Source organism: Anomalospiza imberbis, chromosome 6 (assembly GCF_031753505.1).
Source record: "Anomalospiza imberbis isolate Cuckoo-Finch-1a 21T00152 chromosome 6, ASM3175350v1, whole genome shotgun sequence".
Classification (NCBI taxonomy): Eukaryota; Metazoa; Chordata; class Aves; order Passeriformes; family Viduidae; genus Anomalospiza; species Anomalospiza imberbis.
The window spans coordinates 12217097-12244330 of record NC_089686.1 but is presented as its reverse complement, the minus strand read 5'-3'; the positions used below and the strand labels follow the sequence as shown (position 1 = coordinate 12244330).

General features: G+C 42.5%; 3 protein-coding genes across 19 annotated transcripts in view; 2 read left to right on the top strand and 1 right to left on the bottom strand.

Annotated features, from left to right (window-relative positions):
• The window catches only part of EML1 (EMAP like 1), a 121054-nt gene extending 112644 nt beyond the window's left edge, over positions 1–8410 (top strand). For all 17 annotated transcript variants that reach the window (XM_068192416.1, XM_068192402.1, XM_068192401.1 and 14 more), the window contains 6 exons: positions 1456–1544; positions 2072–2169; positions 2295–2382; positions 2566–2661; positions 6433–6563; positions 6861–8410. In XM_068192416.1, coding sequence (XP_068048517.1) covers positions 1456–1544; positions 2072–2169; positions 2295–2382; positions 2566–2661; positions 6433–6563; positions 6861–6986 — 628 coding nt within the window. In that variant the 3' untranslated portion in view covers positions 6987–8410. The remainder of the gene's footprint in view (positions 1–1455; positions 1545–2071; positions 2170–2294; positions 2383–2565; positions 2662–6432; positions 6564–6860) is intronic.
• The window catches only part of SETD3 (SET domain containing 3, actin N3(tau)-histidine methyltransferase), a 611377-nt gene that overhangs the window by 417076 nt on the left and 167067 nt on the right, over positions 1–27234 (bottom strand). The gene's annotated exons all lie outside the window — the stretch shown is intronic.
• Positions 17887–27234, top strand: part of EVL (Enah/Vasp-like) — a 140498-nt gene continuing 131150 nt past the window's right edge. Inside the window, exon 1 of the mRNA XM_068192445.1 lies at positions 17887–18109. Within this exon, the coding sequence (XP_068048546.1) occupies positions 18105–18109 (5 nt within the window). The 5' untranslated portion in view covers positions 17887–18104. The remainder of the gene's footprint in view (positions 18110–27234) is intronic.

Below are 27234 nucleotides of genomic sequence, written 5' to 3'. Positions count from 1 at the left end.
CACATCTTCATTCCCTATTGATTTCTATTGAATGTCACAGTGAAATTTATTTGTATTGCCTTAGTGCCTAGAAACTCTAGGCTTGGGCCAGCGCTCTGTGTTTACTCAGTGTTGCATGAACAAAGAGATGGTTTCTGCCCTGGGAGAGAGACAGTGTAGGATCAGTGGGAGGAGGACATTTTGAGAGGGCAGGAACTCTAGGTTAGCTGTGGGACCAGGCATGTCACCCTACCAGTGGCCTAAATGTTAAATCTTTGTGTCCACTGGGAAAAAGGAGAGGCTAAAGGAGGAGTCTGATGTAGTGGAGGGAGATTTCCTCCAAGGCCTTTAGGACTTCATGGAGGAAATCACATTAAAAAATTCTTTGAGTTGGAAAATGTAGCAAGTGGTTCATGATCCCCAATGCAGTGGCAACCAGAGGCGTAAAAAAATTTGGCAAATGTTCCACTGTGCTAGACACAGTGTGAAAATGAGCATTAAGAGACTTGTTCTGCTTGCAGAGTGTGAGGGATAAACAAGGCAGAGGAAACTGAGGTGCAGGAGAGTATTTTAGGCAGCAGGTTGAGCCCTTGGTGACATCAGTGACAGCTGCTGGGTTTATCTGTGGTTGTCTCTCACAGCAGGGACTGCCTTTGCCTGACTTCTCCCTCTCCTTTAATGTCACTTGAGGGCAGGCTTGGCTGTTAGTACTGAAAACAGTTCCAGTTCACTGAGAACATACAGGAAGCTTGTAGGTTATGAGGCAAGCCTATTTCAGTTTTATATCAGCCCTAAATAAAGGACTTACTGCTGTTACTGAATGTACTTTATTTACTAAATAAAGTAAAACACAAGGAGAAACTTTGAAAGGAATCTTCTCTTTGTCTTTACTAATCTGATGCAAGTATTGAAATGCAAATTTTATCTTTGTCCTTTCTACACATTTCCACAAACTAATTTTTTGTTCATTAAAATGAATAAATTAAATTAAACTACTGAAAAAAATAATGAATTGGTTCACTTTAAAATAAAGAATTTATTCACTTTAAAATAAATTAATTAATCTCTTTCTCCTATCAGAAGAGAATGGTCCTGATGCTTGCTTGTGTTTTCCCTTGCTCTAGGACTTAATGCAGGCATCAATTAAACATCAGCATAGCACAGAGGAAGGTCTTTAAAGGAAAAGGGACATCACAAACAATGCTTACTTTATTCTTATGCATGACATACTAAAACACACTAAAACTGAAGACTGATATTGGGGTCAATGCCCAAGCATTTTTACTGTTAAAAAAGATGTGAAAGAAACTATCCTTGTGTTAAAGTAAAAATAGACCAAATTGAGTAGCAGTTGCTGTTTTTCTCTTCTTGGTATAAAACTTATGCTATTTTGACAGAAGAAAAGTTGGTCAAGATTACAGTAGATTTAAATTCCTTATGGAATGATTTATTGGCCTCTTTCTGTGTTTACAACAGGTGGTTTGTGTTTGACACAGAAACAAAAGACTTGGTCACTGTACACACAGATGGAAACGAACAGCTGTCTGTAATGCGTTACTCACCAGGTTTGAGAGCATTTATTTACTGGGGCAAAAAAAGGCACTGAAATTTTTTATTAAATTAGGGGTTGGCTTGTTTTAAAATAAGTCCCTTCTTGCCACACTGAAATTGAAAATAAGTGTGCCATGAAACATTGGCAGGACTTTATGGGTGGTGTCTTAAGCTCTGGTTTTGTTTTCCCTCCCTCCCCAACATGTTCAATATGGTTTCCCTGTGAAGAAGGGGGAAAAAAAAAGACTTAACTCTGCTGGTTGTTGCAATCAGGTTAGCCCTAAATGGACTGTAGCTGCTTCCAAAACTATCATGTGTTTTTAACAGTTATATTTGTTATATCAAATTGCTGTTTTGTAGTCTTGATAGATACATCAACATGCAACTGGAAGATTAAAAATAAAATTTCATTTATTCATTTTTCAGTATCAAGGCCTTTAAGAACAGTTCCTCTTGTCTGTGACTTTTCAAACAAACTTTTCAAAATTAGCCTAAGTTCTTTCTTACAGGAATAATTGCAATTTCACTTTTGTGTTTATAGATGGAAACTTCCTGGCAATAGGTTCCCATGACAACTGTATTTATATATATGGTGTAAGTGAAAATGGAAGAAAGTACACTAGAATTGGCAAATGTTCAGTAAGTAACCTTTTTTCTCCTGGTTCATTATCAACGCCCAAAGTGTATTTTGTAGCACTGTATTAATACTGTCACATTGTGATACGCAGTTAGTGCAGTTAATACAATACTTTTTCTTTTTGTAGGGTCATTCCAGCTTCATTACTCATCTGGATTGGTCTGTTAATTCACAATATCTCGTGTCTAATTCAGGAGACTATGAAATCTTATACTGTGAGTAAGAATTATATTTAGTCCTTTTGTGCGAAGTTCGGGCAGTGTAACACAGATTTAAAATTTAAATGAGACCATATAACTGCCAAGATCAACCATATGTTTTAATTAATCTGGTGTAACCAGAAATCTATACAATTTGAGAATTAAATATGTTGTTATGTGGGGTTTTTTCTTTTGTAGGGATCCCCTCTGCTTGTAAACAAGTTGTGAGTGTTGAAACAACTAGGGATATAGAATGGGCCACTTATACCTGTACTTTAGGATTCCATGTTTTTGGTAAGTATATTTCCTCTTACAAGCTCTTACCATTCTTCTTATTAACAAACACTTGGAATGCCAACTTTTGCTTATGAAACATGACTATTCATAATTCAGGGAAAAATACAGAACTTCTGTTATGCCATTTTTATTACAATCTGTCTTCTTATTTCAATCCAGAAAGACTCTGATTTAATATTCTTGCTAGCTTCAAGTATAAATATCATATTACAACATAAGTGGGAGATAAGGAAAAAATCACACACTGCCCTTTCTATCACAGTAGAGCAGCTTCTCATAATTTTTAACTTAAAGTACCAGTTCTGTGAAATTGCCCTGTATTTAGGCAGTTACTGGGTCAAATCCCCTTACCAGAACTGGTTTCATTTGCTCTGGTTACTGTGCAAACACAAAATTGATGATAGTCTCCTTCATTAAGAACTTATCAAGTATTGTGATACAGTCTGTAGCAATTAAATTGAGTGAAAGAAATTCAAAAAGAAAAACATAACAAAATCCAATGATTTGTTTCCATGGGACTTCTCTGTAGTCTGAAGCTTTGTACTCATTCTACAATGTGTGCAGGACTGGACAGATGATTACAAACACTGAGTACGAGAAGCTCCAAATTCTTGAGTCCTCAAGAAAAAATAGGAAGCCATGGTAGTTTAAACTGGTTATTGTCAACTTGAGACCATTAATACTTATTTTCAACACCTCACAGAGAACAGGCAAAGTATTGAAAAACTAGAGAATGATTGCAATATCTGCAGGATCATATATATACCTTCAGAGCCCATATGGAGAGGCTAAAGTGTAAAGTGAGTGGCTAGAATAATAAATTGAAGAAGCCCATAGATTATGAGTTAGAAACCACTCCATTTTTATTCAAAGTCAATCAGTCCTTTAGGGCCTCAGAGCAGCCAGTTAGAACATCTTCATATACTTGCTGGGATGGCCTCACTGGACACAGGAGCAGCAATCACAGCATCCAGGATGTGGGGATTCTAGTATATTGATTTTTCAGTAGCTATGGCAGACTGAAGCTAGGGTTATTTTCTCTCTCTGGTAGAACCACATAAAAATCCCAAACTATGCATAGCTCCCGCAGCTCAGCGTAACCAATGCAGGGGGAAAAAGGAACTCTGGTCCCTTGAACACCTGTCTTTGAGCATGGGAACAGATTAGTCAGCCTGGGAGTATTTAGAGATGATTCAACTGAAAGTCAATGCCATGTAAAGAAGTGTGCTTGAGGGAGGATGTTTTAGTGATACAAACACATAAATGTGAAGGAGCAAAGACTTTAAAACACTTACTTATCTATGAGCTCTTTCAAAAGCCATGTGCTGCTGGATGCATAAGTAAGGTATCAGTTCATAGCACATGCCCAGTTTTGAAAAAAATAGTGTTTGAAATGAAGGACAGGAATAGAAGAAATTTAAGATACTGTACAAAGCCTGACAACATTGCAAGCAAAGCAGAACTCAGACTGGTTTGGTTCAAAACTGACTAGAACACTGTAAATGGAATATTATGTTTGAATTTATTTATTAATTGCATGCATGATAAATCAGCATGTAAAGTTTGTAGGTGGTGTGAAGCTGCAGGATTAGCAAGTTGTCTTGAGAAACAGAGGAGTGGTATGAAAAAAGGAAGGAATTCAATAGAGTCAAAGAGGAGACTACTAGAATGGTAGAACCTAGTTGTAAAAATGCAGAACAGATGAAAGCAGATCTGCACAGAAAGATCAGATTACTTTTGCATACGAACTGAACATGAGTCAACAGCATTATGCTGTTGTAGGAAAGGCAGATACATTAGTGAAATGTGTAATGAAAAGGATGCCATGCAAAATGTGAAGTAATCATCCATTTATCAGTATTGGCTTCAGTCACAGCTGGAATGGCTGCTTCTGGTTTTTCACATTGGACCAACAGATAATGTGCTGACTAGCAAGAATAATTAATTATCCATCTAAATATTGTTCTGGGAGAAGAAATGTAATGAACGACTTTTAGAAAAGAGGAGGAAAGAACAGCATGCCACCAGTCATCAAATGTGAGAAAGGAAATGGTCTCTTTTCCAGGTCTGCAGAGGATGGGAAAAAATAAGGACTACTTTTTCAGCCAGGGGGATTCAATTTGCATATTCATAAAAACTGAGTGAGGCACTGGGATAAATTTTGAAAGAACCAAGAGATTCAGAGGAAAATCCTGCTACTATCCATTCCCCATTTCAAAATGGCAGTTAACCATTTCCTTCAGGGGTTATTTCCAGCTTGTCATAGTGACCTCTTGGGAAGACTCCTGCCTCTTTTCAGCTAGCATTTGATATTAATATAGCCTCCTTCTTGTCAAAACAGATATTTTAAAAAGCTTTTCTGTGTCTCTTTCTTCTGCATATTCATAATTCCACAAGTAACAATTACCATGTTTGTTTGCAGCTTCCATTTCTTTGAGCCTCTTTTGCTATCCCTCATCTAGCAATGTGGTGTTTCCACACACATCAGGAAAGTTAATAGCAGTCTACAAATCAGATTTTGCATTTTATTTACAGCCATTTGTAATTCCTTATGAAGACATGAAATTACCTCCTCGTAGTGAATTGCTGTGCAGTGATACAAAGGCTGTATTTGGGAAGAATCCCAGTGACTGAAGGACAGCTGTTCCCACTGTGCGTGGCAAATGCCCGCTGTGGGGTTAGAAGTATCCCGAAGAAGGAGGAACTGGAGTGTGCCTTGGGAGTTCTTAGGGGAGTAGCAACTCTCTCACCCTGACCTGCAGCAGCACCACAGGAGGAGTGGGCACTCGAGTGGGCAGGGCTGCAGGGGCACACTGCAGAGGATGGGTGACATAGGAACAGACACTGAAAATCACAGAGCCAAGACATGGCAGGAGTTTTGCCAAGTCATGATGGCAGAACACGCAGTATAACTGAAGATGACCGTGGTCTCTGAAAGCTTGGTGCCCTTTATGTTGAGTAGGGATTAGATAAAATCTAAATTAGAAAATCATAACCAAAGAAAGCCTGCAGTACTGCATACAAAATCCTGACATTTCAATAACTGGGTGGATTTTAGTAAAATTGCAATTTATTACAGGAAAGTATTCAGAGGCTTTGAAGATGTGGTGCACAGGTTTGGTCTCTGCACTGTTGACCTTACAGTTTGATTTTAGGACACTACTTTGTGCAAGAACAGCAAAGAGTACAGTATGTGTTGAGGGAAGAGAACTACTTACAGTAGAATAAAAGCATTTGAAAATCTTATAGCAGGTTCAGTTCCTTTTCAAAGGATCTATTAATTAATAAATATTAATTTAAACTATAGAATGTCTTTTTTCATAGACTTTTGACTTTAGTAATACGAAAAAATTACCTTTGGATCATACTCTAGTCTAAAAAACATGCCCATGTAATATGAAAAAAGTGTGTTAACTCATACATAAGGAGAAGGGAAAATAAAAGCAGTAACTGTTACTTTTCTACATAACCATATGAAAATTCTTTCAGGCTCAGACACAAGACTGTAATTCAGCAGAATGCTTCTTCTCAGAGTAAAAAGCACTTTGCTGACTAGAAGGAATAAAGGGTTTTTTAATGTGCTTGATCATCTATTAGGATCTGGAGTTCAGCTGGTATGGAAGTACACATTCTGACTCAGATGCAGTTATTTTTATAGGTTTTTCTTTTCCTTAAACAAGTCATCCTTTATTATTACTTTAACAGAAACTTAGACTGTGACTTTTATTTCCTTTATAAAAGCCTTTAATTAGTCCCTTTGTGTTTCAGGTGTATGGCCTGAAGGTTCAGATGGCACAGATATCAATGCTGTCTGCCGATCCCATGGGAGAAAACTGCTATCAACAGGAGATGACTTTGGCAAAGTACATCTCTTCTCATATCCATGCTCACAGTTTAGGGTAAGGTATTTCCCAAAAATTTACTCTTGTAGTTTGCACAAATGCATTAAATGTTTTTTTTCCTATGAACAAAAAAAAAAAAAATCCCAAAACACATCAGAACAGGAAGAATGGGAGTATTGGTACATCTAAGGGATTTATTTAAAGTTGATTGAGACAACAATTAAATTTAAAAGTTAATTTAATATTAAAATACTTGAAGAGGATGACATGGTGCCTTGGTTTCATTGTTGCATGAATGTTCTAATGAGATGCTTTTTTGACAGCTGCTATTCTCACTAATATGGTGTTTTTTAGGCTCCAAGCCATGTGTACGGTGGACACAGTAGTCATGTAACTAATGTAGATTTTCTCTGTGAAGACACCCACCTCATCTCCACAGGAGGAAAGGACACAAGTATTATGCAGTGGCGAGTCATTTAAAGGAAACATCAGCATGAACATACACAGTTGAGTCGACCATGCACAGAACTTATGTATAAACTGTATATTTAAAACTTTACAGTATGTTTGCAGTTTAGCCTGGTCACTGTGATTTTTGTTTAAAAAATTCTTACAAACCTCAGGAAAATTAAGCCCTGTGCTGGTTACCTTACTCAGTCTAGTATTTTTTTTTCATTGTGTCACACCTTAAGATTGTTTGTTCTCTGTTGTACAATATACAATGCAGTACAAGTTTAATATAAGAAATGTGGCTTGACAGTTTGCAATACAGTGGTATCAGCAGAATGTGACTATCTTAAATGTTTTCTATAAACACTGCTAAACAGGTCACAAAAATGCCTTTCAAAGACTGTATATATGTGCTTATTTGTTTCACTATCTACACTTTGTACTATATATCTACTTATATAGAAAAATCTATGACAATGTCAAGGTACTGAACTGTTTCTGCTGGAGGCTGATGAATAGATACAAAAGTATAAACTGCCATGTAAGATGCAAAAATTTGTGTTCTAGACTTGAAAATGTGAATGCTGGTAAATTTGCATTCTCTTGGTAACAGCACACTGTGGGTGTCACCCATGAGCAGTTGTGTTCCTTTTCCAATGCATCAGCAGGCTTTGTCCCAGTTTGACCTGAATTTCTCAGCAGGGCTTACAGATATCTGTGTGGTTCAGGTAGTCCATATTAGTTTAAATTAAAAATCTTTTTACTTGTATATGAAAAATTTCTTTTTGAAAACAAACCGATAAAGCTTGGGCACATCCCCATTATTGGCTCATATCTTTAACTAATATGTATATTAATCAGCATGATGCTATATTGTACATGTATAAGATTTTAGCAGTTCATAACAAATGGTAAGGCCATCTAGCTTTACTTTTTTATGCTTATGGATACTGTATATTTGTATTTTAAGACCAAGTAGACCAAGTCTAAAGATATCTTTTTAAGTGTACCATAAACCTGCAGAGGGTAAAGGAAGACTTGGAAGCCTACATGAAATATTAATGTGTAACTTCTGGCCCCTGTGTTTTGTGCATGGATGGGTATTTATAGTATGAAATAAGATTGTGTTTTGCAATGAAGTAACAGTGGAGGTGGTATAAAATGGTTAAGAAGGCCTTATCAATGTTGATTGTGACACAGATTGAAATGTATTGTTTACTATGAGGAATGTATCTGAAGAATTTTAAAAGAAGAGTTCTAAGTAGACTCGACAAAGGTAATATTAAAATTTTGCTTGTAACGGACAGTAAATGTTAATTCTCTGAACTCTAAAGCACTGGTTGTTTAGAGTGATTTAAATGAAATTGAATCAATAAATTTTGAAATTTTTTTATTACATCTCCAACCTCCTACACTGAAAGTGCAGGACACCAATAAACATGTATTAAAGTGAATTCTCAATGCATTCTTCTTATTTAGTAAGGTGTCTTTGTTTAAGCATGATAAAGAGACAGACTTTTAGTTAACAACACACAGTTGTGATTTCTCCGTTAGAGATGTATTTGAAAATATTTGGCAGTAAAATCTAGATTTGGGGTACATAATTTTATGTGTGCCCATGACCCTGGGGACATAATGACAATACATACCTAGAGAGTGAAACTCCTGCTTTGCAGCAGGGAAGGAAACCCCACATGCTCTCACTTACAAACTGCCTTCGTCCTGCCTCCCAGTGCACATCTCCTGTTTCTGGGTACTCAGCTGGTGGAATGTTGTTCCACTGCTCAGATTTATGCTCGTGGCAAGAGCTCCTGACAGTTTCTGTATTAGGAACTTGTCCTCAGGCAAGACCTTTGAAGGCCATGGTTTCAGGGTCACTTTAACCCGATGTTACCTGGCACTGTCACTGAAGGCAGAGGTCTTGATCCCGGCTGGGTACTCTGATCCCATGCAGCAGCACAAGAGTTATTGAGGCCATAAGCAGAACCCAGCTGGGAGACAACAACTAATGTAGACAAAAAACCTGCTTCCTCAGTTTCTGATCTAGCTGTGCAATGTGAAAAATAAATGGCCAAAGGAGCACTGGAACAACTTTTTTTTATTAGTGATGTTAATGTCCCTCTTCTTCAAGTGTGTGAAGCTAAGGTACAATACCCTTACCCTTTCTAAGGTTAATCTAGTCATAAGAGTCCATAACACACAAGTGACAGTTTTCATTGTGTCTGGATGCTTGGTTATCCACAGTACCTTCTGTTGATTTTAAATTTTTTTTTTTTTTTATTTGCTTTTGCAAATGGGGTGCTTTCAGATTTTCTGCTTTTGGAACTGTAGGTGACTTGTCATTACTGGCAGCAGAGAAAACAGGAGTTGCAAATTGTCTTGGCTCATTCCCTTTTTTCCTTCTCACATGGTGCTATTCTTGGGATATAGTAAAGCATTTGTGATCCCTTTCTTCATTTTAAACTGTTATCCTTTAGAAGAAATAGATGAGGAATACTGCAAGTTCCTCCCTAGGGTTACTGATCAAAGGGATTTTCAACAATCCCATCCCATCTGTGCCTCTGCTGCTCCTCTCTTTCTAACTTTTGCTGTTAAATGTGTCTTTGTTCCTCTATAAAAACCCGATAAACGTATTAGCTGAATTGGCAAATGGTGGGTAATATCTTAAGCCAAATATCCGTTTGATGACTGTTATTCTCCTTTCTTTATCCAGGAAACTCTACACAATTTTGCCATTGTTACAGTTAATCTTCAGCTCTCCTCTCTTCCATCCTTGTTCATTTGTTCTTGCATTTATTTGTTTTCTCAGGAGTGTCTTCTTTTTCACTTTACAAGGAAGAGAGAACAAAATAAAATAAAGAAAGAGTTATGCCCGAACTTTGTGTATTTTATTCTCTCAAAAACACCTGAGTTCTTTACCTGACACTCTGCAGCAGCTCTCTTTTCCTGCTCTACCGTGGAACATAAGGCTGGTCTAAAGTCCACGGCTGAAGACACTCCTGGACTTCTGCTTCTGGATGTTCCGTCCCCCCATCCTGGCTGCAGCAGGTGCAGTGTTGCTTGAAGAAGAGACTCATCTCTTCGTGTCTTTTGTGTATTGCTACTGTCTGCCAAGCATTCAGATACTCCCCTTCAACTTCCTTTGGTTTCAATTCCCATTTCTTGCTTTTCTTCCCTTCATTTCCAGCATTACTGTTCAGCTTCCAGGACTGCATCCATGACTGGCACATGTTGCTGCCTTTACCTGCTCATACAGCCAGTGGCCCTGACTACCTCTCTGATAGTTTTGGGGCTGTTTTCCTGGTTTCCTATTGTATCTCTGTTCACACTTCTTCTGTGACTTGTGCTTCAGGATACCAGTGAGTGCATCTGCTTTTAGCCCTTTCTCCCTGCCCTGCCACCTCCCAGGGTGGGGACACGGAGGAGACCAGCACTGTCCCGTTGTTTCTCAGTTGTCTCTGTTTGTCTGTGGGCAGCTTCTAATTTGTATCATGTACTTAGATTTTGAAATATTTTTAGGGTAGGGATTTTTTTCTCTGTTCTGTGGCATTTAGCAGAGGGATTTTGGGATCCTGTACTCACTCCAACAGTATGACTGTCATATTTGTCCAAATGATGAGTATGTATTCATGCTTCTCTGTTAGGGTATTTAAAGTGATTAGCTACTAAAGTTGATACTATATTCTCTTAAGTCTTAAATTATTCAGAAAACAATACAAATGCTTTCAAAATACTTCTTTCTCCTTCTTTTACACACTTATAAAATAAACATAGACTCAATCTGGTTTTTAGGATCATTGCCCATTTCCAAGCAGAGACTTTTCATTATTTTGTTTGCCTCTTCTGTCTGTCTTCATATATTTATTTTACTCAGAAAGGATGCATATTTGTATGACATCAAAACTACAGCCTTTTTCAACTTAATCCGATATGTACTATTTTAATTATTTCCTGAAAGATGATTATTACATAAATGTTTCTCATAGTGCTTGGTTTTGACAGGTTGTTGAAACCTGAGAAGTATTAAAAATTTCCAACAGATAAGCTCTACAAAAAACAATCACTCTATTAAAAAAAATTTAAAAAAGGGCAAAGAAGGAGATAAATGTAGAAGAAAATAGTTTTTGCAATGCTGGTGAATTAAAAAACACTACAATTTCAAATTATTTAAAAAAATCCTTGTGGAGCAAATAAATTTTGTTAAAATGGATTTTTTACTATTGTAATTAATATGGGGTTAGTTAATTCAAGGTCATATTTCCTATGTGAAATATGATATGTTTGGATGATTTTTATTCTTCAGAAGATTTAATATTAGAGGATATTATTTTCCTTCAGAATTATTCATGTGCAAGAGCTTGCAAGGGCAAACAGCCCCATTTTTGCAAGGGTTGGCATTTTTAATTTCTTCTGGTTCTGCTCAGGGAAGCAGGCAGTCTTTTTGCTCTGTTTTCTACTGGAAACAGGGCAGTTGACAGATCATTCAATTGCATCCTCAAAAAATCCTACAGATGGCAAGGAAAATGTCACTTTAATTACTAGAGGAAAGAACAGAATTATGGGAAGCCTGAACTGAAATCCTTTTCTCCCATTGCTGGCCAGGATTCACAGCTGTGCCAGGGCAGTCTGGTCGCTGCCATGCAGCCCCAGCTGCAGCAGCCTGCCCTGCACAAGAGATGCCCCAAGGCAGGTCACCTCCTCATCCAGAAGACAGGAGATGAGGAGCCAGCTCCTGGGGGGAAGGACAGAACCACTCCCAGATGTCCGCATGTGGATGGAGGCTGCTGGATGAGTGAGGACATTAGTGGTTCATGATCTTACTGGGAGAGATTTATGTTTCTCCTTAGTCATGAACTTCTGCAGCAATTTCGTTTTTCCTAATGGAACTACTTTGCCCCTGCATTAATTAAATAATTGCAGAAAGACTAAGTGATAATTTGCATGGAGGTATCAATGGCCGTGCAGCCAAAGCTGCCATCTAGCTCTAAGTCTGACAGATCTTTTTTGAGTCAGCAGGGATAGCAACGGGCTAATCTTCAAAAGCCCCTTTGGAAACCTGACTCAATCAGGATGGTTCACAGCACTGTGATCCCCCCATTTCCTGCCAAATGTAGAAGAAGGGGCTTCCTTTCAACAGGGCCTGTCAGTGTCACCTGATGCTGTAGGCACTCCTTTGGACCTCACATTTTGTCTGTCTTCTTAGGAAAGCTTCATGTCTTGGACTCAAGTGGTTCCTCCCCACCAGCTTCACAGAAGTTTGATTCCACCATCTTTTGGCTGACTACAGACTACACTAAAGGAATTTAGACATTTCTGTTTGTTTGTAGTGGACTATCTGTTCTTAAAGGCTGCTTCTTTGGGTCTAGTCTGAGGTGCGGAGCTCAGAACCATGGGAATGGTGACCTGCTTTCTGGGTCTCTATGCAACTGAATGGGTTTTTATCATGAGCTTGTAAGAGATGAACATTTTTTAAATCTGCCCTTTGGAATTACCTAGAATAAGCATGTAGCCAGAGGGAAGCAAGTTCATCTGCTCTGTGGATTCTGTTAGTGCTACACGAGCTACAGTTGCTCCAAATTCCAGGTTGTAGGATAAAGAAATCTCCTTCAGGCTGTTCAGTCATTATGGTTAGAAAGAAAAAATTAAAAAGCCTGGGTGAGTTCTGCAGCCATGTTAGATTATTGTAATTTGCCGTTGCCTTGATTTGCCCTTGCTCTGCAGAGATGTGCTGAAGGGGGAACAGTCAGCATGAGCCTGAAGAGAACTCCTCTCTACAAAATCAATTGCCTGGCTGTTCTTTCTGGATTCAGTTTCTCATTGAGATAAATGTCATCATTTCCTTCCTCCCTGCCCTGCTTCTCCTCTTCATCAGCTTTCACTGGTGTTATAACATCATATTTATGACATCATTGTGTAACCACAGGGAAAGTTATTGCACCAGAGGTTCAAGTGTTTTGGCCTCTTTACAGCACCTAAAAAGAGCAGAAGCTGAGCTCTGTCTGCGAGTCTCTGTCTACAGCTCGAACAGTTGGAGAGTGAGCTGACAGGAGGCTCAGCCGAAGTGAAAAGCCCTGTGGCATTTCCCGTATGTGCAGCTCCTGCTCAGCAGAAAATCTGGCCACACGCAGCCTGAGCAGCCTGGAGAGCCCCGGCTGCCTCTGGCTTTGGGAGCACAGCATCACCCCTGTGCCGACTCCTTTCCGACTGGTTTTGGGTGAGAGGGAAAGTCACCTTTGGCCTTGAACAGGTCCCCAGGGTCTGCCTGCAAGGCAGAGCTCCTCCCTGCTGCCTGGAAGTCTGCAGCTTCCTGCTTCAGCCTCCCTAGTGATTGTAAACTCTGCTCTCAGAAGGCATAACAGGAAAAATAAAAGTGCCAGTGAGCTCCTCCCTTTCCAAGAGGAGGCACTGACTATCTCCCTGAAAGCAAAGCATCCTCACTGGAGGAAGTGTAATAAAATAGAATTAAAGTATATCATCAGTCTATTTTTCCTATTTATTCTTTCCACATTAATTCTTTCCCTTCTTCATTATTTCCTCATTTTTTTCCTTTTCATGTAATTTCCTTTTCTCTCCTTTTTTTGTAAAAATAAAAATTCCAAACTTATTAATTCCTTCATTTTTCTGTAGTCTCCATTTTCCTATTCCCTTTAGCACCTACCGTACTCTTCTGCTACTTGATTCTTTGTTCCACTCTCTTCTCATCCTTTCTTCTTCATCCCAGAACTGGATGAAATATTGCTAAGGGAATCCAGGAGCAGACAGTGAGTGACATCACCATGGCTCCTTTGGGCTGCCACAACAAACCTGAGATGTGCCAAATGGTGCAAAGGTCATAGGGATGTGGTGATGGCTGAAAACCCAACATCCAGGACTGAACCTCTCTTAATTTTGGGGATCTTTGAATCTTGCTTTGCCCCTGAAATTGGAAATCATATTCTTTCTGCCTCAGTAAGGGGTCTGTGAAATCATACAACTTCATCTTTGGCAAAGGTTCTGAGTCATGTTGCTGTCTGAGAAACAATTCCTTTTAGAAATAAAAGCTTATGTATATATTACAGGATGTGATATAATGAATTCCTCTCAAGGGTGATTTTCACAAGGCTAAAACCTCCTTGCTTAGGAAAAGCCTTCCAATAATAAGTGTGTAAAAGAAACTATTGTGGACATTTGTTTTTCTTGGAAAGAGGTTGTTTTGTGGACAAGTGCACAGGAAAGTGCCAGAGTTTCAAGAGAAAGCTCTGAGCTGGACAAATTCAGTGGGAAAAAATGACCACAAGACTGCTGCTGCACCAGCCTGGACATGGCATGGAGACTGAGAAAAACAACTGGATGACCTTGAGCTCCTGATAGGAGGATGTTTACAGAGGATGTTGCCCCAGGCTGCGTGACTGCATAAGGAGGCCATCCTCTTCCTCCTCCTCCTACTCCTCCCCTCCTAACATGAAATCCCTGAAACAACAAACAGAGCAGGCCCCAGGGCAGTTTTTGCAACAGGACCCAGAGGCCTGGCAGCAGATCCATCAGGGTTTGCCATGCAGGAGGTCTCAGCTGGGAAAGGTGCAGTCATAGGGACAGCACTTCTCTTGTACAGGTCTTGGCTGGGCTCTGCAGGAGAATTTGCAGACAGGGAGAGGTGCAATGGGAAGAGGGAAGACCAATGAGTCCAGCAGGATGGAGACCACCCTGGTGGGTCAGAATTTCTCCTTGGGCAAAGAGCAGGTGAATTACCAAGAGTACAGTCAAAGATTATATATCTATCAATACAAATTGCCAGCTTTAAGTCTCTTAGAAGACATACAGTTCTGATTGCAGTATAATGTCAGATTTGTCCCAGAAAAGCAATTATTACATGGTCCAGTCATGTATTTCTGTCAACACAGTGATCTACTGGTCAACCAATAAATGTTGATAAGGAAGCCTCATGGATTCTGATACAAGAAAGATTTTTAATGCTGTTCTATTTTTGTGCTGTTAGTGGTCAGCGAGATTGGTATCTGTCTTTCCTCTCTTGCTTCTTTCTGTAAGAATAAATAAAACAGCAAATGTAATTGTATAGTCTAGTAACCTAACTGCATTTCTGCATCATTTCTCAACCACCTCATGGGCAATTAAGCCTCCCAACCCTTTTCAAGGGTAGATGCTGCACAAGTTTATATCCAGTGAGGTGTTGCAGTTTGCCCAGGGACAGAGAGTACCTGTGCTCAGGAGACAGTGCAGGTACAGAGTGGTGAGTGGCGGAAGCCACCCTGTCCTTACCAGGTAGTTTGCAGTCCCTTGTGGGCAGCTGCCAGGGCTGGATGTGTCAGTACTGGGGCACATGGTGGCTGTGATTTCAGTTCTTTGTGTCCCTTTGTGCTGTGCAGCCAAGGTGCACAGATAAAAGTCTTTGCAGAAGACAGTTTTGCTTCTATAAAACTAAATATTCTAGTTTTATATCTCAAACATAGTATGATTTACAATAATTTATTTACCTGTTTGATTTGTGCCTGTATAAACCTATCTTAAGGAAATTATACTTTTAAAAAACAGATTCTCAGTGAAATCACATATGGATTTTCTATTTTAATCAAGTTTTAAATTCAAGTATTACCATGAAACTCTCCAGTTTAATGAGCGTCCTCCCTGCCTTATGCTGTCTCCCATATGTCCCATGAGCTGGTCAGTGACCCACACTCTAAAGGATTAGTCAGATGATAGTAATAAGAAAATAGGCTTTATTTTTGCTCATTATTTCTTCATATGCTTACTACCTTCAGCAACCTCATCACAAATTACATGGATGAGTTTCTCCAAGCCACTGTCACTTGAGGGAGACTGCATATCAGATCTGTGGTCTGACACAATTGTTTCTTTATACAAACTATGCATACTGTGCCTCCTAGGAGATTTAGGATAATTGCAAATGAGAAAGGACTGTACATTTTCATTTCAAACTAACAAGGAGGCCCCTTAGATATAAGGGAAGCAGCTTCTTTAGGAGACCCTCTCTATCTGAAGTGAGCTTAGATTCATTGGGGGGGTCACTTGGGAAGAGGATGGAGCAGACCTGCTATGGGACAGGGAAGGCACAAGCTGGGATTTGTGCTTGTGAGGCACAGAAGGGGTGGGGGTTCCCTCCCCCCCAGCCTCCCAGAGTTACCCCAGTAACTCTGCCTCTAATTATTTTTGAACATATTAATGATCATTGAAAACAGCAGGTATCAGATATGTATTGGCCACCAAGAAACAAGCATGGCCTTGAATAAAAGGCATATACATGATTTCTACCATGGGGTTTGTTGCTGTCATATTTTTGTTGTTCTTTTTATAGTACATTTTATTTGGTGTGGAGCTGCAGTGGACAGCAGCAAGGCTTGACAAGCCAGTGATGAAAGAGCTCTGTAGGACATCAAATCTATGGGCTTGATTTTTGCAACATTTATTCTGGTGGCATAGGTTACTACTACAGTAGAAGTAAGGGTTGTATTGGCATGAGTATATAAACTTTTCAGAGAAATTGAAATAAAAATGTTAAGTATTTATGTGGAAAATGGCCCCTATTACTTTGCTCTTCATCTCCTGCGCTTTCTGTGCCACACCTGGTCACCTCCTGTGCAGTCCCACAGTCTGCTCTGCACCATGGGCAGATTCCCCTGAATCCCTCACACAACTTTGCACCATAGGCACTGCCCAGAGCCCACCCACCCAGCCACACTGGCTGCACCTTCCCAGAACCACCCCCGCACACAGAGACAGGGGTACAGCTCCCTTGCCCTTCACGGCACATGCGGATGAGGTGGGTCTCAGGGAGTGATGGGGCGGTGTTCATTGGGACACAGACACACAGAGGGAGGGAGAGGGCCAGAAGCCTTTTCTGTTCCAGACAGACCATGTGCACACACGTGCCAGCTGCCTGGAAACCCACTGCCTGCTGTGGGATGACATGGTTGGTTGGGGTTTTTTTGTCTAAACCGGGTGATGCAGAACTGGGAGAGATCAATGGGAGATGATCCACAGAGAGTTAGAGCGAAGAGCCTTTACTCTTGAGAAATGGCAAACAAGCTATGGTGACCTAAGTATGGAAGACCTGATCAGGAAACAACTGCATAATTTTGTCCTGTATCATGGCAGATCCTTGAGGATAGTCAAGTGATACCAATTTCAACATAATGTTTTTTCTACTGGGTGATGCATGGGAAGAGGTAAAGAGACATGGAGAGAGGCAAGGGGAGTTCCAGGCTCTGGACCTCATCAATATCATCACCCTGTGGTTTGGGCTGCCCAAGACAGTTCACACGAGGTGACTGGAAGGAGAAGGGCAGCGGGTTAGGGATGGGACTAGGATGTGGAGCGGGGAGGAGAGCTGGGTGGGAGAAACACAGGGCTTGGAGGCAGCCCAGGGTTGGGAGGTGTGTGTGGAGAAAGGACGAGGCTGAAAGCGGGGCAAGAGAGCTCGCAGGGACACTCGTTGAGACGAGTGGGAAGAGTAAGGGAGCAGGAACCACAGCTGCCCTCCGGTGTTAGCTGGAAATGCCATTTCTGCTCCCACTTCTACCCACAAAAGCACCGGTTCTGTCCCCGCACAGGACAGCACTGTGCAGAGGAGAGGTCTCCAACCTCGGCACTGCCCCGCTCCAGCCGGGAACGGTTCGGGACGCGGCACGGCCAAGTCCCCGGCACCTCGCACCAGCCCGGGCCGAGGAGCTCGGCGGAGCCCGCAGCCGCCGGTCGGCGCCGCGCACGGTGCGCGGCCGCTCCCCGCCCCACCTGGGCCGGGCCGGGGAGCCGGGCAGGGCCGGGCGGGGCCGGGCAGGGCCGGGCGGGGCCGGGCTGCCCCCGACAGCCGCGGCGGGGGCGGCGCGGGGCGGGGCGGGGCGGGCGGCGCGGCCCCGCCGCGCGTGGGAGCGGAGCGGCGCGGGGCGGGCGGCGGCGGCGGCGCTTTGTCCTGCCCACACACACAGACACAGGCAGCGCAGCCGGGCGGGAGCCGGCAACATGGCCGGGCCGGCGGAGGGGCTGCCCGGCGCCGCGCTGCCCGGCTAGCGCCCAGGGGCCCGGCGCTGCCGCTGGGGCGGCGCCGCCGCCGGAGCCCCCCCACGTCCCGCCGCCGCCACCGCCCGGTCCCGGCCGCAGTCCCGGCCCCGGCCGCCGCCGCGCCCCGCCGGGAAGATGAGGTGAGTGCGGGCGGGGATGCGCCGAGCGCCGCGGGCAGGCCGGCCGCGGAGCTCCAGCCGGACGGGTGGGGGGACCGCTGGTCCCCGCGGTGGTGTCACGCCGTGGGGGTGGGGATTTCCTGTGCCAGTGGAAGGCAGAGGAGAGGTTAAGCAATGCGGCGCTTCCTAGTCCTTCGCCGGATGGATAGTAGGAGTGGGTGGTGACGTTTTTGGCATGTTTGACTGTCAGTGCCTAAGTCCATCTGACAGATTATCTGGCGGTTACAAAATGCTGCAAGCGCCTGCGAAAGCGCCGCGATCTGCCCGCCGCTGCCGTGCCCTGCAGCCGGGATGTGCCCGGTGCTGCGCTGCCCTGCAGCCGGCATGTGCCCCGTTCGGCCGGGCCGTGCAGCCGGGATCGGCCCGCTGCTGCCGTGTCCTTCAGCCAGGGATCTGCCCGCTGCTGCCGGACCGTGCAGCCGGAATCTGCCCGCTGATGCCGGGCCCTGCTGCTGGTATCTGCCCGGTGATGCCGGGCCCCGCAGCCGGGATCCGCCCGGTAGAGCCGGGCCGTGCAGCCCGGGGGGACGGCGAGAGCTTCGTCGGGCGAAGGACCCCGGGCGGGGAGAGCGGTGTGCGAGGAAGGGAACGAGGAGTTCACCGGAGGAGCGGAGATGGGATATTTCTCAAGAGCATCCAGCATGGGCCGTGCCGGATCTGCCAGTCTCCCTCTCCTCAGGCAGCGGGTGCTACAGCTCGTAGTTGTCCCGAGGTCACTTTGTCAGGAAGGGCAAAAAGCCCCACCAACCCAATTTCCTGGTGGAAGGATGGAGGGGAAACGTAATTTGGCTTGGTTTATACTTGTCCAAACCTCTCTCTTTCCTCATTTATTCGAGTTTGCTTGAGCTGACAGTATCTCGGAGCAGCCCAGCCCCTGATTCATCTTGAATACTAGTGAATTTTTCTACTTAATAATTATCTTTAGCAAAGTAAAATTGCTTTGGGAAACCATAGAAATGGAAATAACAGTTTGAAGCCAGATATCTTTCTGTGGTGCCTGATTTCTGAATTGCAGGGTTGGCTTTGCTCCTAGCAAGTGCAGTGGGAGTCCAGAAAAACCTTTGCCTACATTTACAGTTACATTTACTCCTTCCTGGCACTATCATGTGTGTTGAAGACTTGGAGCTGCATCGATTTTTTTAGCCATTTACATTACCATAAATTTTTCTCACTTGATTAGAATTACATTCTTGGGGAGGGCCAAAAGCACACAGACCTGCTGTGTCATGTGTCTGGTGGTCATGTGTCTCTGGTCTCCATGCAGAAGGTGTGTCTGCATCAGTCTCACCTGGTCTGACCAGAATGCGAGTCAGAGACCTCTGGGGAGAAGTCATCAAACACAGCAGATGATAGGGAAGTTTTCCCTTGCTCCCTCCTGCTCACTTAGCAGCCCAGCTGGGAGAACTCTTGCCCCATGCAGAAGGGTTGCTAGAGCTCTTTCCCTGGGACGAAGGAAAGTTGGCTTACTGACTCATAAGCCCATCTGTCACCCCAAGGAGGCACCATGAGCAAATTGGAAGGCTGCAATGATGTTGGGTTTCTCCCATTGATGATGTTCTCCTCCACATGAACTTCCACAGTTGGTGGTTGCACTTTTTGTTGGAAGAGGGAAGAGAGACCCATCAGGACAGACTGCGAACTAGAGTATCATAATGTACCCAAAGTGATCCCCACCAGGAGAGCTTGGGCACTCTCAGAGGAGGTCAGGCACTGGGTGTTTTGGAAGGGAAAAGTAGCTTAACTCCAGGAGAGGCTCCAGAACTTCCCCATATCCTCACTTTTGACGATGATGGAGGGGGTGCTTCTCTAGGTTGCACCCCCAGGCTGCCTTTGCTCTACATGAGGCAGCCAGAGCTGGTCTGTGTGTGCTGCTGGGCGTGTCCTTGTGCAGCTGCCCTTTCCTGCTTTCCCCACGTGACACTTGGCATCTGCAGGTGCATCACACTTTTGTTATAAATATCACTTTCATACTTAATGTATATTATTATTTTATTGGGTTTTTTAATGGAATCCTGTTTTTAAATGCTTCCATTACAGATTTTTTTCCTTTGCATATGCAGACATTACTGAATAGATTGTACTTGTCAGTAAATCACCTAAAACCTTTTCCAATAACAATTCTTGTTTAATAAATACAGGCTGTATAATTCCAAAATACCCTGGCAGGCTATATAATAATTTAATAAAAACCTCCTTGAAACATTTGCTGAGCCATGTGTGTTTTATTTATACTGCTTTTTGTGGTGGATAGATTACAGTGCTATTCTTTGCACTATTGCATTTATGTGATGGTTTCCATTTTTTGATAATTCTTTATGTCTTCACTTCAAAGGTATGAAGTGTGTGAATAGTGGGTGTACCAGACACCTTAGGAATAAAACAGGTTATAATAGATGTTCTGCCCCAAAAATGAATTAGGATCCCTGTGTGGAAAATGTTAAAGTGCAGAGGTGTTATTATTTTTTAGTACACAAAAATACTGCTTTAGTACAAGAAATGTAGCAGTTATTTGACAGTGGATATTAATTTATTCTTAGAAGTCACAAAATTACCTCATATTTCGGGAAATGTCTATGAATATCGCTGTATTTGAAAACAAAATTTTTACATTCTGTCAACAGAGATGTAACCTGTAATTTCTTAGTCATACCTGTAGTTTATAAGGCATCTGTGTTTCAGTGGCCCCTATTCTTAAAAATAAAAACTAGACATAGCACTTTGTGTGTATCCCTGAAAAAATCCATCTCTCTTTTTGCCATGGCTGTAGTGAGTGTACATTTGCTCTCTGTGCTGTGCTCCTGAGGCAGTGATGGGGAAGGAGGGGGAAGCCTCCCACTTTAAGCGCTTCATTTTTTTCTAAACAGAACATACAGTTAATATCTGGAGATGGAACCAGCCTCTAAACAGGATTATTCAGATTAAAACTATACCTCCTTACTTTTTTTTGTGGTATAACACGCTTTAATCCAAGCCAAAGTAACCAGTTCAGCACAGAAATTATGGGGGAAAACAGAGCACCTTAAAGTTCAGCTAAAGTCAGCCTTTTTGTTCTGAGGTTTTTATACGGCTGTCAACTGGAAATCTGAAAAAGATGTTGTATTTAGCTCTAATTTAAATGGATGGAGCAACATGTTGAGAAAAAGAGGACTGAATATTCATGGTACATATCTGTTTTAATAACGGAAAGGTATGTACAGTATACTTCTTCACCCTTTTGTTTTCAGACATAAGCAAGCAAAGTCCTTATATTTATACCAATAAACACAATGTATTGAGCATTTCAGTGTCCTCCCCATTATCTATTCATTAAGCAGTTCATGAGATAACTCAAGAATCTTGCCAATTCTTTCAGTTTGCATGGAGGGTAACTGGAGTTGCATGTATGTAGTGTTATTTTTTAACTTTTCTCTCTTTACCATTTATTTCTATTTGTATCTGTAAAAAACAAGACAGAACATGATGTTTTTATTTATAGTCAAATTTGGGGTTACCAACCTCACTGGACTGGTGGACTTTATAGCTCAGTGTTTCCAGTAGAAAAGCAGGAGCACAGCCTGAGATGGATAACAAAATCAAGTTGGCTATAAAATATAATTCAACCTTGTCACTTAGAAATTGATTTCTGAGCTGGAGCAATATGCCTGTAACTTAGCTAATTTTTGTTTAATTCAAAGGCTCTGTCCTGCCATGCTCTGACTCCTGCTGCCTGCTGCAGCATCGTGGTGTGTGTGGCTGTGTGTTCCTGGGGTCAGCTGGGAGCTGTCAGACCACCCTCCCCAGCCCTGCCTTGGGATAAGTTTAGGTTTGCAGCCTTTCAAGCTGAGCCTGTGCCACGCAGTTCTGCCAGCGTCCGTCAGTAGCAAAGCTCCCAGCCCTTTGCCCATTCTGTCATGGTTTGGGCACCAGAATTCCAAGTGTGGGTGCTATGCTGCTGATAGAAGATTGCTTGTGTTAGCTCATCCTTGATCTTTAGAGGGCTAGGTAAACTCTAGCTGCAGATAAACTCATTGTCAGGAGATTTTGGACCTCCCTTGAAGGTTGTGCCATGCTGGCTGTGCCCACGTAAAGGCAGCAGTGGTGTTCTGTTGGCAATGCTGGGTTCCCATCAGTGTACCCTGACTGTCAGGCCATGGAACAGGCAGGCCAGCTGTGCCTCTTTCATGCTTTTATTCTGTATACTTTCAACTTTTTCCCCCCTCTCTAAAGTAAAGCACAGATCCTGGACATATTTTTGTGCATTTCCTCATTTCTTTGGGTATTTTGTCTTGTATTTTGTAGTGGTATGACTGAGGCTGAAGATAATCTTTCAAATGTGCACAGGTCTGTTTAACTCAGTGTTGTGGGTTTGTGTGGTGTGTCCCTTCTGTCTGTTTCTGGGTCTCAGACCATGTTAAACAATAGGTACACTGGTACAGAACAGCTCCATTAAAGTGTGTGACAATTAAAGGTGTCTGCATAGTCTGTCTGCACATGGCTAGCTACTTCTTTGGGCAGAACTTCTCTCTTTTGAAGTATTTTACTTTAAATATTTGTATTTCTTGTAAGAAATAATAAAAATCTTTCCAAAGTACAAACACAATTCAGTTTCAAATAATTTCCTGTATCTTGCAAGTTTCATGATTTCTTTCCTTTTTCTTATTATGTCATATGTTCTGAGCACTGTGTAAGGAGCAGTATAGAACCCCTTTAGAAAAGATTTCTAAAACTGCTGCCAAAATGAAATGAATTATAACTAATTTTAAATCTTAATAATTACATAATTTAAATAAGTTGAAATAAAATAAGTTGAATGAGCTGCAGGTTTTCTTTTTTTGAGAAGGTCAGTATAAATATTTCAGGGGTTTTTGTAGAGTCAGAACCATAGTATTATCTCATCCACTCTTTATTTACATTTAAGAAAATGTCACTGATGTTTTGGTATTGTCTTTCACTGCAGTAGGTAAGCAGCAAAGACTGCCCCAGCTGTACATTGGTATTGCCCCCACAGTTTTTTGTTTTGTTCATAGTCATCATTTGGCAGAACTCAAGGGACCCACAGTGCTTCCCCTCATTTTTCTTTTTCTCTGTCTTGTGGCCTGGACTCAGTTTCTCAGGAGCAGGGAGGAGAGGTGGAGGAACTGTGCCACTGTTCCTTTGTCTGGGCTTGTTGTTCGCCCTCAGGCAGATTTCGTCTGCAGTCACCTACCCAAGACTTCCATTTCATCTGCTTTTTGATCTGATGTGCTGTAATGAGGGGAAAGGACCGAAAACCACCACGGCACACTCAATCAGCACACCCATAAGGCTCCTGTCCCTGTCACAGTGCAGCCCTGATGCCGCCCAGGGAGAAGACACCAGACCTCCAGCCAGGCTGCCAGGGTGCAAGTCATGGCAGCACACAGCCTTGCTTGGCTTAATCTGCCTTGTTCCTGTTAGCCCACAGGAAGCTTTGCAGTGTTTCCCAGTAACTGGGCTGCTGGGGACATCTCTGCCCTGTGCTGTAGGAACCTCATGGTTCCCGTGACAGCTCCGGGTTCATGGCTGTGCGTGCACATCACCCAGTAACACTAAAGGTGTGTTTCAGTCCAAGTTGTGACCCTGTGAAACTGAAAACAGTTTAATTCTTTTTTCCCTCCATTTTTGGTGTATTTAGCATTGCAGAATGCTTCTTCCTGTGAGACTTTGCATTTTTGCATTGGGCAAATGCTTGGAATATTACTGACAGTCTTTCCAAAACTATTCATCATTTGAGAGCTGTAGGAGCATTAAGGATATCTATCTTTATTAGTCAGAGGAGAGAGAGTGGGCAAGTCCTTAACAAACATTTGAGCCTGGAAACTTTCAACATTTCTGGCTATCCAGAGTGCCATTCTGTAATACAACAACAACCAGTGAAGCTGGTTGCATTTCACTGGGTATTTCATAGTCCTAAAGTTGGAACATGTGGCCAACAGAAACTTTTGACTTTCCTTCTTGATCCAGGCATTCAGGCATTACATTTTTTTCAAGTTCAGTGTTAGTTTATATATTTCTCCTGAGTTCCCATTCTTGTTCCCCTCAGCTGTGCTGATTTAGCCACTTGTGGTTTGGTAGGATGAGCTGGGTCATGAAGTCTTTACATAGAAGGACAGAAGAAAAGAAAATTCACTTTCCATATGCAAAGGGTGTATATGTAAGTTAGGTTGTGGTAGTGGTCCTTGACACCAGAAATGCTCAAGAAACCATTTCTTCAGGGAATGCTATTACTACAAATTAAAATAGTTCTTTTACTGAGATGCTGCTCCTGTTCTTCCTCTTATGCTCTGCAGACCTTTCCACTGCAGGCTCCCTAGTGCTTTGAGGTACAAACTGTGTAGCCTAGCTGTTGGTATGGATGAGCATTTTCTAACTACTAACCATGCTCCCTGTCCAAAAAAGGTACTTTTCACCTGAGTTCATGATGGAGGTGTTTCTGCCTGCCCTGAGTTATATATACTGTTTATCAGGAATTAAACACCTTTCTTAAATCACTGAACCTCCCTCACTGACTGTGGGCTTTCATGTGATCACCCTCACAGTCAGCATTGGGGCTGGACCTGTTTTGTAGAATCACAAAATTGTTTGGGTTGGAAGGGACTTTAAAAGTCACTCCAGCAGGTCCCTGTCTTTCCTGTGCTGGGGACCCCAGAGCTGGGTGCAGTGCTGCAGGTGAGGTCTCATCAGAATGAAGGAGGCAAAATCACCTCCTTCTACCTGCTGGCCAACCCTTTCTTGATGCAGCCCAGGATTCAATTGGCTTTCTGGGCTGTGAGCACACATTGCTGGCTCATGTCCATGTGCTGGTTTGTTCTGTGGAAGCTCCTCACCAGCGAGTTTGATCTCATTTAGGTGAGCAGTTCATTTCCCAGGCAGTAGGTGTCATTCCTGCAACTTGAGATCTCACAGTTGTATTTCTGTCTTTCTTCAGCTTCATATAGGTGTCAGGATGGATAGACATCTTTTTCTGTGAAAAGAGAGTAAAAGAGAAAAGAAAAGAAAAAAAGAGCAGGCTGTGTAGTACTGTGATGCATAGTGTGCCATGGGTGCAGGCACGGGGAGATGCTCCAGCAGTTTGTGTTTCTGCAGCAAGGCTGGTCAGGCCCAGTCCTTGTTGTTGGGGTGAGCTCCATGGTGCAGGCAGGCTGTACTTCCTGGGTTGGTCTGCAGCTGCTAAATCTCTTAGCCTTTTTGGCATCATTGCTTTATCTGCTGGAGGATGAAAATTCTTACCTGAGAGGGAATTAAGTAGTTAAGTAGCTGGGTCTCAGTCTAGCACTGGATTTAAGGCTTAAGTTTGGTCCTGTTGAAGTCCTTGCTTTGCTAGATTGGAGTCTCCTGTTCAAAAAGCATTTTTGAGGATGACAACCATCTTTTTAGTAAATGCTAATCATTACGGCAAAGTTCATTATGTATTGCCATCCATTCATTCCTCCTTCCCTTTCTTCTTTTCCCATTCCCATCATTCGCTGCTTCTTAGTCAGCATGTGTGTAGATTCCTTCCTTTATCCCTTGTCAGTAAGCCACTCCCTCAGTAATGAGGAGATCTAGAAAATACAGTGAAATGGCATTAACAAGAAGCAGGGCCATGGCCACCATAATCCCTTTAATTGCTTGCTGAATGCTTTTCTTTCCAGAGCTGTACACAGTTCAGGAGCTTGGCTGCAGCGATGTTCCAAGCGTGTGTGTCTGCATGCAACAGGAACAGTTAAGCACACCCGGGGCTGCTGAATGCTCATGATGAAAGGATAGCTTAAATAAGTAAATTCAAGTGTAAAAGCTGTAGTTGGAAATGTCTGTTATATGTGTGCTGGATGAGTAGGAATATGTCTTCAGCACTGCACAGACTAGCACTGCTCAATTCATGGTTCACGGTCCAGAGGACATTGAAAGAGAGATCAAAAATGTCTACAAAATTTTTAAAAATCAGAAAAAAGGCAGTTTAAAATCATCCCCATATGCACATATTTCATGTAGTTTGTATGTGTGTACCTATTCCTGTTAGCTCCTTACTGTTCTTCTTACCCACTTAAAATACTTTTGATACTAAAATTATTTTATTACATGGCTCTATTTTGTCTGTCATTCTAGCTCCCACCTGCCAAACAGTAGTAGGATTTGAGTTAATCAGTGAATTTCTTTTTCAAAAGGATTTGTAATTTAAAATGAGGGAAGTACTGGGCAAGTATATTTTGACAGAATGAGGTAGCTTTAATATTATGACTTCATCATGAATTCGTGTTGAGTGCTGCAACACATTTGCATGCTATCTTTCTTTTCATTAGCTAAATACATCACCTAGGTGAATTCAAGTCCATTTTTGGTCCCACAGCTGTTGAGAAGTAAGGGTTGTATCATCCAAATAAAGCAGCCTTCTCAGGCCATTAGTTTCTTTGACTATTTAGTAAGTAGAAGAGAGAAAACATGGACTTACATGTTCATTTTACCTGTATGCTTAATAAAATGTCCTTTATCTGTTCCTGTTTGTTGTCTTGCTTGTCTGGTAATAAGAGCCATCTTTGAGTAGGTGAGACAAGGAGTTACATCTCTTCATCACACTTTGGCACGTGCAGTATTGCCCATTAGAGGTGCTGCTTTGTCATCAAAGTGATCCACAACTCCCAACACCAGCTCACATTCCACTGGTAGCCCAGTGTTGTGATGGATCCTCCCAGAGCCTGACCGGCTGCCTCCTGGCTTTGTGTTTATTTGTTTTAATTGGTGCTGAACTGTCAAACGTTAGCTCCCAGCATACAGAACCACACACAGCTGTCTCCAGGGCTGCTGGGGTGAGGGATGGTGCCCAGGGATGTCTGGTTCATCACACACCCAGGAGCAGTCCAGAGGCACTTGCCTGTACCTGCAGGTCAGCCTGGAGCCATCAGCCTCCATCCTTGGGGATTTCAGCTGCTCACATCTAATGCTGGAGGCAGGGAGAAAGCTGGCTGATGCTACAGCATTAAGGCCTTAATCTTGAAAGCACTTGTACACATTCCTGACCTTATTACTGGGAACAGCATCCTTGGTGCTTGTGAACCTAATGGCTGTTGTGCTGAGACCACTGACCGTAATAAATTTGAATGTACGTGCAA